The sequence below is a fragment of the Peromyscus leucopus genome, chromosome 2, assembly GCF_004664715.2.
Source record: "Peromyscus leucopus breed LL Stock chromosome 2, UCI_PerLeu_2.1, whole genome shotgun sequence".
In the NCBI taxonomy this organism is placed as follows: domain Eukaryota; kingdom Metazoa; phylum Chordata; class Mammalia; order Rodentia; family Cricetidae; genus Peromyscus; species Peromyscus leucopus.
Window position 1 is genome coordinate 88,437,819 of NC_051064.1, and position 13,014 is coordinate 88,450,832.

General features: G+C 40.3%; 1 protein-coding gene across 17 annotated transcripts in view; it reads right to left on the reverse strand.

Moving 5' to 3' along the window:
* The window catches only part of Mpdz (multiple PDZ domain crumbs cell polarity complex component), a 162,332-nt gene that overhangs the window by 11,434 nt on the left and 137,884 nt on the right, over positions 1-13,014 (reverse strand). For 16 of the 17 annotated variants that reach the window (XM_037202689.1, XM_037202680.1, XM_037202686.1 and 13 more), the window contains 7 exons: positions 7,845-7,937; positions 7,677-7,751; positions 5,465-5,630; positions 3,372-3,517; positions 2,897-2,980; positions 2,553-2,746; positions 199-346 (listed from right to left, as the gene is read on the reverse strand). In XM_037202689.1, the coding sequence (XP_037058584.1) occupies positions 199-346; positions 2,553-2,746; positions 2,897-2,980; positions 3,372-3,517; positions 5,465-5,630; positions 7,677-7,751; positions 7,845-7,937 (906 nt within the window). Of the gene's footprint in view, positions 1-198; positions 347-2,552; positions 2,747-2,896; positions 2,981-3,371; positions 3,518-5,464; positions 5,631-7,676; positions 7,752-7,844; positions 7,938-13,014 lie in introns of those variants that run through there. The other variant, XM_028873309.2, reaches the window with a different exon arrangement.

Sequence of the window (13,014 nt, forward strand, 5' to 3'; positions counted from 1 at the left end):
GTGGTCTGAATATATATTTTTCTTTTAACATGCACTTTAAAATGTGCTATTATTTCAGGTATTTGTGTCACGAATTCTAACAAAGCTGCTAGGCAAATATACAACATAATAAATGATCATAAATTTATTGTTTTATCTGAGATGACTAATAACACATAAAATTACTATACAGAATTAAGCTTGTTACTTGATTTCTACCTTTAGCAGGGCAGCAACTGCTTCCTGGGTGGCATTACGGACATCTTCTCCATTCACCATTAAAATCTGGTCCCCCTGCATCAGTCTCCCATCAGCATCTGCAATGCCTCCTTTGACGATATCTGATACAAACACCCCGGTGTCGTTTCTGCAAGCAACAGTACATTAAGCATTAAGACTGGTTCTCAGCTGCAATGCAAGGCTTATTTAATCAGAAGTAGTTATTCTAAGTGAAAATTTTGTCTATCTTTAACATTTTCTTTGTGTAATGCTGGGGTAGCTTTGCCAGAATATGAGAAGTAACAGTGACTTTTATCTTAAAAGGATATTTTATAGATTGAAAGTATCTCTTGGAGCATATTTAGTATTCCTTAGTTATGTACTCTGAATAAGTGAGTACAATTCTTATTTTATGGGCAAAGCACCGAGGAGATGGTAAGACCAGCACCGAGGAATCAGTGGCTGGGTACTAAGTACATGGTTTTCCCCCACACCCCACTTAAGTCATCTATGAACACTGGCCTGCAGTTATGTGAGTATGTTGAGATTATCATCAATGCCATTAACCTTACTGAAAATAAAGGATAGATATGTACTACAAACTGAAACTGTTACTTACAGTTTAACCACATTACTATGATGTCTTTAAGTCATTATATATAACAGATTTAACTTTTACATACAAATATAGATTTATTCAAAACAAACAAACATTAATCTTATTGTTTCACAAGACTGAAAACAAACCTCTGGAATTTTTCATTAAGATACAAAAGTAACTGAAAATAGGATTATACAGTAAAAGTTGAATTACACAAGAAGACTTCAAACATACCATCCGACCACAAAATCATTCCATCTAACCATGACTTTTCTCATTTTTAAATAGGAAGTTAGGATTAGATGGTCAAGTTAGGATTTATTACGTCATTTGTATAGTGTTCTGCTCATCTAACAGACCATAGAGCAGCCTTGCACCTGAAATGATTTTTGCAAGTGGTACTGTATCCCCAAAACAGCCTACTTTCCCCAGATATATTCCCACTGAGATTCAAGCAGCATCATGCACTTTCTCTATGCATTAAAAAAGTTAGGTTTTTGATTTTCTCTGAAAAACAAACAAACTTGTAAATGTGTTTTTAAATTCCAATTCAGAAGTGTGGCTGCAGCCTAGATAAGCACAACCCATGGACAGTGCTTCACTGGAAGGTGCCTCACTAGAAGGCTGCTCTGACATGGTGGTTTGTGCAGCCTAAGGACAGCTGGTGGTAACGCAAGGCTACTGCAGCCTACACAGGAGCTGATTCTGAGTTCTGACTCATCTGCTTAACTATTCCACAGATTCTGATCCTGATGGTCTTATAACACAAAAGGAAGAAATGTTTATGAAAATCACTATTGAGGCCAGGCTGTGGTGGCGCACACCTTTAATCCCAGCACTCGGGAGGCAGAGGCAGGCGGATCTTTGTGAGTTCAAGGCCAACCTGGGCTACAGAATGAGTTCCAGGAAAAGTGCAAAGCTACACAGAGAAACCCTGTCTCAAAAAAAAAAAAAAAAAAAAAAAAAAAAAAAAAACAAACAAAAAAAAACCCCAAACCACTATTGGATAATATTACTTCTATAAACATTGGTTAATATAGATTACATACCAATATCCTTTAAATATTATATATCTTCTCAAATACCCTGCTTTTTGTTTTCAGTCCTCTACTGGTGGCACATGCCCTTCACGATGACCCTCATCCCTAGACTATTTACCCTCTGTCTCCTCTTTTCTTGAAACCTTCCACCTGTTCTCATTCTTAAATAGGGAACTCAGCTGGTCCCTTTCTCATTTCCTTTTCTAGTACTCCCAATGTGCCTGTCACTCTCAATAAATTCACTTGCTACAAGAATCAGAGTTTCATTCATCAGAGCATAATTTTTAAAAATAATTTTAAAATTTGTATTTTTTGTAGTGTATGTGTATGCTACCTGTGTGTGAGTACCAGAGGAGGTGAGAAGAGGGTGTCATATCCCCTGGAGTTGTAGTTATAGACAGCTGTGAGCTACCACCAAGTGTGGGTGCTGGGAAATGAACCCAGATCCTCTGGAAGAGAAGCAAATCAGCCATCTTTCTAGCCCTTGAGGATGAATTTTCTGAGGTCAAGAACTATTTCTCATTTAACTGTTCCTCAGGACACAATGTATCTCTTGGCACACAGACATTTCATACCAAATGACCTTTTGCTGAAGAGTATACAACCCTCCAACACATTGACTTATAAATGTTGATAGTGACAGAACATTAATACCTTCAATTAAGGCTACAATCAATTTCAACAGGGCCCTGGGTTTGTTCTCCCCCACCTACCTCTTGCCAACAATACTCAACCCAAAGCCTTTGCCTGGCCTCTTTTGCAGCTCAATGGTGAAGGTGTCACATACATCCTCTTCTTTGTATGGGGCCTCATCTCGATAGAGCGTCAGCCGTACTCTTTGTGGAGTCTGTCTCAGGACATTGATGGCTTCATCATGCGTAGCCTTTCTCAAGTCAATACCATTCACCTGTACAAAACAGGACACTGATGGTGAGGAGCTAGGTGCGGGGAGTGAAGGAGGGGAGGAACGAGGAAGAAGAGAGAGAAAGAAGGAAGGAAAAGTCCATCACCCTTGACCTTTGCTTTTTACTCTAGGTTAAAAAGTAAGCATTCGTACCTCTAAAATCTGGTCTCCAGCCCACAGTCTTCCATCTTTACATGCTGCCCCTTCTTCATAAACTTCATGGATAATAATAGCCCCTAGAGCCCAAAACATAACAGACTCATGTGTTAGCCATTTTCCCTAGGAATGCTGAGAAGATGGGAATCCAAGGACACTATATTTTGTATACAGCTAAAAGGGCATGAACTTTATGGGTCCATATGTGAGCCACACATCATAATGTGAGGAAACATCTAAAGACATAATTCTTGTTAAAACGCTGAAAGAAGCGTATACTTTTTCCTAATAGAGAAATTCCAAAATAAAACTCATAAAATTTATAAAGTATATGCCAATATAGTAGATATAGCACGATTACCAATGATATATTTCTTTCTCCACCTGTACATCACATTTAACAAAAGCGACAGAAATCTCGCTGTAGTCTCATGGACCACCTGAGTGTCTGCATATGGGGTAGAGTACTCACCAGCAGTGTATCTGACCCCCCAACGATACTCAGGCCCAGTCCTGTTTGCCCTTTGGAAATCTCAATCGTCGTTTCACAGCCAGGGATGATGGGGCATGTGGCAGGATCAGAAGCAAAGACTGCTGGTGTCGACGACCTGCTTGTACCTGAAAATGGGTTTAGAATGAATAAGCCACAAATAAAAATTGCTTAGAAAGACTGCATGTCAAATTCAGCACACATGTTACCTATGAGAACAGAGAAAGGAAAGAGATTAGGGAAAAGGCAACTTCAAATCTGTCTTGAATATTTTAGCCATTTTGTATTTAAAATATCAAAGTAGTATGACTACATCATCATCATTAAGCTGGGGGCTAGGCATAAAATTACTTTTTTTTATGTTATTTTGTATTTTTTAAGTTGCTGGCAGTAAATAGGACAAACTATGAAAGGAAATAAATTGAGAGTCAGGTTGAGCCTCTACTCTGAATTCAGTAGCCTATACTTTTCCAGAGCCAAACACGCTCCCTATGGAAGAAGTATTCGTCACACTCAGAGCTGAGCTGGCCACCACAGACTCACAAGCACACTCAGGGGAATGCAGCTCTTCCTTTTCTTTGTATCATGAAGCATCTCTTCTTATGAAATCAGTTCTGAGCATATTTGCACATATATAAATACATACAAAAATATTCCCTTTATTTATTTCTTATCTTCTTTCTTCTTGAGTCTCGTGGTATTTTTATACTTTCAACATTAAATCTTGCTACATACCTTTCTGAACACAGTGTGAAAAAATAAAGAGACCAATCCCCTGCTTTGTTTTCTGAGTATGCACAAGACACACATTTGATGACCCAGGAAAGGACAGGTTTGGGGAGCCCTCTTGGTGAGGTGTATGCTGTAGACAAGATGTTCTTTGCAGGAAACCAGAAATAGACTATGCTCTGACTCCAGAAATGGTGAGAACAGGTGTATGATATTTTCATTTATGCTAAGTTTTCATTAAGCATTTCATATTTTATACACAATGCTATTTAGGATCCCACGTTAAATGAGAAAATCTTCATTAAAGTATTAACGGGTTATTTCAATGAATTTCCCAACCTTTCTAAACACAGGATTACTGTTATCAGCGATGTTTTACTTTAAGACTTTTCAATAGGTGTATTACAAATGCTTTCAGCCTGTTTTTCCTTAACAAACTGTCAAATGAATGGACTATTTCAGCTTGTATTATGTCACGAAAGTGTCTCCCTTCCCCACCTTCCACAGAAAGGTAATGTTTAAACCATTTCTAAATGCCGCTTTAGAGAGTTTACAGCTATTTATTATTTTATTATCCATGGACATTCTTTTTTAAAAAGTCAAGCAATTTTTTTTTGAGACAGGGTTTCTTTGTGCAGCTTTGGCTGTCCTGGTACTCGCTCTGTAGACCAGGCTGACTTTGAATTCAAGAGATCTACCTGCCTCTGCCTCCTGAGTGCTGGAACTAAAGGTGTTTACCACCATTAATAATGAGTTCTATATACTAAATTGTGAGTTTAGTGATACAAGAAAGTCTCACCCTTCAGTATCTCATCTGACAATGAGCTTTCCTTTTCCCTGAACTCTCATCTTGGGTCTATCATGTACACAGCAATACCTAACACTTTTAGCTTTAGTGCATTAGCAACCAGTATTGATCCTAGCTGTGAAACAGGATCTTATGTATCCACTTCATATACCAGGAAACTGAAACTAACAGCTCCTTTCCCATTCCACCAGCAGAAGTTACAAAATGACATGTCTGACTCTGGCCATGTATACCTGTAATTGAGTGTACCCTTAGCACAAACTTGAGAGCAAAGAAGACCACTCCCTGGGTTTAGGGAGAAGAGGCTGAAGCAGGCACTACAGTGGTTTCCTAAGGTATCACAGTTGGGTAACCTATACACACATGTCTACTGCCCAGGAACCATACTCTCCTCAGTTATACCCTCTATAAACCATTCAGTTAGCAAAGGTGTTTTGACTTCAATGCCCTTCAAACTGCCCTGTGTGCATGCCTGCTTTGAAGGAAGACCCTCTACTGAGGTTGCCCTACAGCAGGACTCTCGCAAGCCAGTCCTTACTTGGGATGGGTTCTGGGTCCAGAGCTGGGACTGCAGGAGACTGAGGACTGTCTTTCCTTTCTCCACTGTCTGCAGAAGCTGTTGAAGGAACACCCTGGCAAGCTGGATTCCCAGCTCGAACGGTCAGTTTCACAGTTGTCTTTGCCATCTTCAGAAGGCTGATAAACTGGCCGGATATTGATGTGAAGGAAAACAGAATTCAAAGACAAATGAGAAAACATATGCAAATAAAAGTCACCAGGATTTTTGCAATCTCTTTTGTGTATTTGTGTGTATATGCCTGTGTACATGTTTATGTGTGTGCAGGTTTGTGTGTGCACAGGTACATACGTGTGGGCATGCCAAGGCTATAAGGTTTTTCACTGGCTTAACGCGCACAGATCTGGCTGGGATGCATGTTCAGTGAGCCTCAGAGAATTTGTGCTTTATGCTTCCTCATCACAGGTTTATAAAAGCTGGCACAGCAAGGCACCAGCTTTTTATTTCTCTTTCTCCTACTACTCCTCTTCCTCCTTCTTTCAACATGGGATCTGACTATCCTACTCAGGTTCCTTCTGTTTAAATATTGTCTTATTTATTTACTATTTGGTGTGTGTGTGTGTGTGTGTGTGTGTGTGTGTGTGTGTGTGTGTGTGTATGCATGTGTGCGTGCGTATGCAATGTGTATGTAGGTACCTGTGGAGTCCATAAGAGGGCATCAGGTCCCTTGGAGTGGAGTTGAAGGTAGCAGGAAGCTGCCTGACATGGGTGCTGGGAACAGAACTTACTAAAAGCACTCTTTACCACTGAACCCTGACTCTAGCCCCACAGATTCAGACTCTTAGATACTCCATTGACTGAGCCACTGCCCCCACCCAGACTCAGTGCTTCTGGGCTCTAACTCATCTTTTATCAAGGAAAAAGACAGAAATGATTTCCCTGTAGTTCCTGGAGAAGCCAAGAAAGAAATGATTCCTCTAGTCCTTCAACTGTCCAATGAGATTAGGGCTATGGTTAATTTCTACTCTCCTAGAATAGCTTTGTCAAGATTCTTCTTTATATTAATATAATGGAGGAGTGGCCACTGTGGATGATTGATAAATAAAACACTGATTGGCCAGTAGCCAGACAGGAAGTATAGGCATGACTAGCAGAGAGGAGAACTGAGAGAACAGGAAGGTGGAGAGAGAGAGATGCCAGCCTGCCGTCCAGGGAGCATCATGTAATGGTAGCAGGTAAAGCCACGGAACACGTGGCGACATATAGATTAACAGAAATGGGCTGAGTATAAGAGTAAGAGCTAGACAATGGTAGGCCTGAGCTCATGGCTGAGCAGTTTAAATGATAATAATATAAGTGTCTGTATGTTTTTTTTATAAGTGGGCTATGAGACTGCCGGGGATTGCTGGGACCCAGAGAGCTACACTTTTAACTTACTACATTTCTAATCAAGTCTGTCCATCCCCAGGATGCTAGATGATCCCTACAATGCTAGATGACACAGGAAGTATTCTGCCTACTCTGATTCTGCAAGGGATATAAAGCAGCTTCCACAAACTTCCACACACACACTGATGAGCACATGTTAAAAGTAGGACAGCAAACCCAGCAACAGTAAAGTCAAATGCAAAGCAAAATCAGGTTTATAGGCTAAAGGACCCAAGCTTTATTTGTTACAACTGAAAGATTTTAAAATAGCTTTAAGCTTCTTGGTGGCCAATGTAAAAATGGACTATACCCTAGAAAGGGTAGCAGAAAGATATCTCATCCCAAGGAAAACACAGCTTTTTTTCTTGGCACTTATGTACAAATAGTACATAAGACTCAGACTCCAGATACAAAGAGCTGTTCAATACCCACAAATACCAGGCATGTAATGGCTGCATCTTCAAATCTATTTAACAACAATATACATGACAGCTACCTCAGGGTAAACATTCATAAGGAAAATACACCCTTATTCTCAACATGAAGTGAGCTACTATTCTGTATTTCCAGATTTCTCAAAAGAAAACAGAGGCAATATTGATCAAAAATAACAATGAATACTAAATAATTTATCAGGCAGAATAATAACATCATCATGATTAGAAAAGAGAAAACAAAAAGTGGGTAACCTGAGGAAAAACCTCTTTTTGGATTTTTGGAAATAATAATCCATTTCACATATCTCCCCAGGTAATGCCACTGCCTTTTTTTTTTTTTTTTTTTTTTTTTTTTTTTGCAAAAATACCTTCTCAACAGGACATCCAGTGACAACTTCATCATCTACAGCCAAGATCTGATCTCCAGCTTTAAGCCGTCCATCCTATGGTGAAATGCAGGAGATCTGAGTCACTGTTTCTGAGCAATCCCCCCTTCCACCACTTCTCAGCAGCAAGAAAAAGTTAACGAGTGTCACCTTGGCTGCTCCCCCATGCTCAGTTAGACTCTTGACGACGACTCCGCCGAGCGTGTCTTCCTCACTGATAGCAATACCCAAGCCTCCTTGATCCTAGAGGAGTAAGTAAATGAAGATCAGGCAGGGAAGTCAAAGTGGATTTATTTTACTCAAATGTAAAGATATGGGACCATGATGACCCAACGCACCATCAACCTAAAGCTACAGATGCAATTAAAAGTCTTTCTAATGACAGGAACAATTCCTGCTGCAGGTTCCGCTGCAGAACTCAGAGGCATTTCTCAAGAAAAGAGTCTTCATTTGTTGCAGAATGAGCATACTTGCCTGTGTGTGTAAACCATGACCCCAAATTGGCCAAGGCTACACAGCCAATAAATCACATGCATCTATATTTTTCAACATTAAAAAAATTCAGTACCAGTGGCTTTTACCTTCCTTTCTGACTACTTTTAAAATGGAGTGTTGAGCTTCTGTTCCAGCCAGAGTTAGTCACTTTTTGCACTACGTTTTCACACAGAGAAGTTTCACACAAAGTGAGATGGAGAAAATGGCAAATTTGCACATTCTCTCAGAAGCACACACCTGGAGCCACACTTGCCATCAGAGAGTGGGTTACTGGCTTTGAATCCACCTTCTATCGAAGTATGTCATGTGATATCTTTAATGCTCCCACTTAAGGCGGGTGGGGTGGAGCGAATCTAGGCTTGCTGTTTTCTGGTTCTCTTGGATCTGTGGTTCTGTGGGAAACCTGCTGCCATGGCAAGAGAACACTCAGATGTGCCACAAGGAAGAATGAGGATCTCTCACCTACATTCATTTAAGGATATCACCTTGGAAGTAGAAGCAATTGCCACCCATAGTCCAAGCTTGCAGTGAGTGACTGTGGCCATTCCTGTCAGTTTGTCAGGAACTATACAAGAGATCAAGCCTGATCACCCAGAGGATATACTCCAAATTCCCCATTCACAGGAACTAAGATACAACAAATGCCTGTTTTTTGCTTATTGGGGTTTGTGGTGACTTGTTATGTAAATGAAAGTGAGTAGCTTCAAAGATGTGAATTGAGTACCTCTAGTCAAGTCTATAATTGATTACCATAGTCACAGACCCTGGCTGGAGTTCGCAGGTGGTGACCTCGGCTAGTAGTTATGATGGATCTTCTGACAATCGGAAAACAGGCACCCTTACTTCTACCCCATCACATGTAGAAGAGGTGGCTCAGGCTCTGACTGTGACTGGCAGCCTTTCGAGGGCTATGAAGATCAGCTTTGGAGTCCATAGACACTGTGCATGACTGCCCACAAAGACCTGGCCCTTGATAACACTAGTTAGTCTTGGAGTCAATCACACCTGAAGGCTAACCTGAATCCAAAAATCTCCTTTCATTTAGCTTGATGGAATTAATTTTCTCCTGTTCATTACTATTTGGCTTGTGGTTTTTGTTGTTGTTTGCAACAGGAATTCTAAAAGAGCAGTAAGCCAAATATCTGCATGTATATTATAACCTAAACCCACTAAGGACACTATAGAAATAAGTACACATACTGTAGACAAACTGTTTCAGAGAAGCAGGATGAAACGTACGAAAGGATAGTGAGATGTGTGAGTGTGCATTTTCCTACCTAACTGTTAACTCTCCAGCTCACTTCTGCCACAGTCTGTGAAGTCCTCCCTCAGGAGGATAGATATAAGAAACACTGTCCTGAGCTAGTTTTAAAATGCCATCATGCGGTGTGATTCTGGAGAAGTCATATAGTCACATAGTTAGAAAACTGTCAACAAGGATCGCAGATGAGTCTGAACTGAACAAACTTCCGTTATTATCAGAAAGTGAAAGTTTTTCTAAAATTCTGAAGAAAAACCTGTAATTTTATTTGAGGATTTCCACTATGTAAAATCATAGGAATGTGAAGGTGATTTCTGCCAATCATAGAATCTGCTGCTTGTTATGATGTATAGTTTTTAGGGTAAAGAGTACTAAAAGTAAATTTTTGATCAAGGTTTTCTGATTAATTGAATTAGCATCACAGAAAGCCACTCTACTTTTTTGTATTTGCATCCCCTTTTTAAAAAGAGTAGTTTTAAAGAAAAAAGATAATTGAATGGAGTTTCTGCAATAGAACCAGAAATGGCCTGTTATTAGGCTCACACTTAACGCCAAGTTTTGAACAGGGGATGGACACAGTGGATCATTCTGGAATACCAGCGATGTGGCCTCAGGTAGGAAGAGAGCAGCAGTTAAAAGTGGGGCAGTAATGACATTCTTCCATTGTTACTAAGCAGTAAATATTATCATGAATAGTAAATGTCATAATGAACATTCTATTACATTTAAATTATATTTCAAGAAAACATAATTTGAAAATTTCTGGAGGGTTAAGGGACAAAGAACTTGAGTCATCAGTGTTAGAAGGCTCTTGTGTCTTTACTTCATTGCATTTCAGTCCCATGACATCTCAGAATGAGGCATGTGCAGGCTTAGCAGGAGCTACCATTTATCATTTTTTAGCAAAGACTTCCACGGACATATTCTATAGGCCATTCAGAATCTCATAGGCTTAAAAATGTTTATGAAAACAATTATGGAAACTTGGATTCTGACAAGTGCTTTATTTATTTCACTTAATCTTTAGAATAGTATCTCCACTATGAATGTGTACTTTCTCCCTTTTAGATAAGGAAAGAAAACCCAAAGAACTTAGTGACTTCAAAGTCACAAGTGAAATCCTGAAAATCATGATTTCATCTTTATCTAGCTTATTTTAAAACATTCTTAAATATTCTCCTTATTGCTCAGTGGCCAACTTCTTGCACTCATTCATGATCTTCTGGACTCCAACAGCCCCGCTCTCTAGCCCTGCCATCCATAGCACATGGGGCTCATCTCCTAGGTTCACCCCACCATTCCAAGCCTCCCGCTGTCATCGGTAGCCCTCTCACAGTCCTGGCGTTTCCCACTTAGGCTGTGTGTTCACCAGTGGCCTCCCCTGCTGCCAAGCTTCAGCTGCTCTCCATCAATCACTTTAATCCTGGAATCTCAACTGCAACCAACGCTTCAACTTCACAGAGAGCCCATCCTGGTCTCTCTTCAGGGACTCTGACTCTGTGTCACAGTGGCGAGCCTCAGCTTCTCTCCATGACTTCCCTTAATCCTTTGACCTCAACTGCAACTGAGGATACACATTCACCAATGGCACATGGCCCATGGTGCCAAGCCTCAACTTCTCTTAGAACTCCTTCAGTCTTGGGGGTCTCCATTGAAGCTAAAGCTGCACCTTCACCAATGGCCTCTCCTAGTCTTCCCCATTGCCAAGCCACAGCTCCTATTTATGATCACTTCAATCCTGTAACTTTCATGCCACAAAAATCAGTGACACATGGCTGACTGTTACACACTACCAAGTTTGGCAACCAGCTTCAGAAGCAGCCTTGGCCACCTCTGGAGCACAACTTCTGCATGATGATCCTGAGGAAATACTTCCTTGGAGATTTTGCCAGCTTTTCAAATCCAAAGCTCTAAAATGTTACAATCCTCTCAAAAAATAGTATGATCAGGTTCATCACAGCAACACCCCACATTTCTAATACTGCTATTGATTGTAAATGACAGGATCTAGACAAGACAGGCCTCAAGACATTCCTGTGCGATATCACCTGGATGAGGTTAGCCACTAGGCATGCCTGTTTGGGAATATATATATATATATATTAATATTAGGCTAATAGAGGCGGCAATGCCCACCTTAACTGCAGGTGGCACCATTCCACAGGCTGTATCTTAGACTGAATGAAAAGGAGAAACTAAATGTTAACATATTTTATTTTGCTTCCTGACTACAGATGCAATATGGCCATTTGTTTCCTCAAACTCATACTGCCATGATTCACTTGCGATGATAGACCGTACCCCTGAAATGTGAGCCAAAATAAACCCATTTTTTCCTTAAGTTGCTTTTGTCAGGGCAATTAATACAAAGAAGCCATGTGCGGAATCAGGAATCTGCTCTAGGTAACAGTGCCTGCCATAGCTGACTATTAAGGGCTACATCCAGGGCTCTGCTCCAGGTGGTCTGGCTCTCAGTCTGTGTTCTCAACTGCTATCCTGTTGTGTGCCTCATTCATCCACCATGCTCATTCTCTAGCATTCTTTGGCACTTTTTATTCTGCATACACTAAGCATTAGGAAATCAATTGGAATTGCTATAAAAGGTCATGTGAGACATTTACCATATTTTCAACTTTTCCACAGATAAACATAAACCAAAAAAAAAAAAAAATCATTCATACCAAAATTTCAGCATGCATTTTAAGTGCTTCCTAATAAACTATAATTAAACTATAGGAATATAATTATATTATTAAACAGTGTTTTTGGTATTTACAGATTTAAAACAAACTAAGCCCTGAAATCTGGACAGGAACACAGAGGACGTAATCACTCTGACACAGCACCAGGAGGGACTGTAATTAAAATGTATGAGGAAAAGCTTTTAATGACTTCTGTTCTGTTCCTTCTGTCTAAATCAAAACAATTAATAATAAAAACTTCTTTTTTATGCCCATGGTAAGACCTCCCACCAGCTGGGGCGGCCTGTACATAACCAAGCCTTCCTGCACTGGTGATGGTGGTGGTGAGCCGTGACATCTGACAGCTAAGGGTGTTGCCCTAGGAGGACAACTGTGCTCCACTGGACTGTCCCACGCCCAGGAGGATTTGGGCAGCACACACGGGGGAGGGAAGACAGGACATGAAGTTCGGAAGGGCTGGGAAGCGCTTGGAGGAGTTGGAGAGAAATGTTTTGATATATCCTGTGCACCTATGACATTCTCAAAAATTTAATAAAAACATTATATTAAAAAAGACTGCAGCAGCCCACCTTTGTATAGGTTTTTTTTTATAAAAAGAAACAAAATCAATACAGTCATATTTTTCTAATATTCTGGCTGTGTGCTAGGAATTATGCTATTATATGAGTACTTCATCATTTAATCTTCATGGCTGACTAAGACAAAAGTACTACTATTATCTCCAAACTATATGGGAGGGAACTAATGAAACAAAGCTCTTCTCTGATGAAGCACAGCCTCTGTGCCGATGGAATGATCCGGCCTCAGTGCCTCCTGGCTGGAGAGAATGGACCCCTCCAGCCATCCACGTGTGCAGCATTTC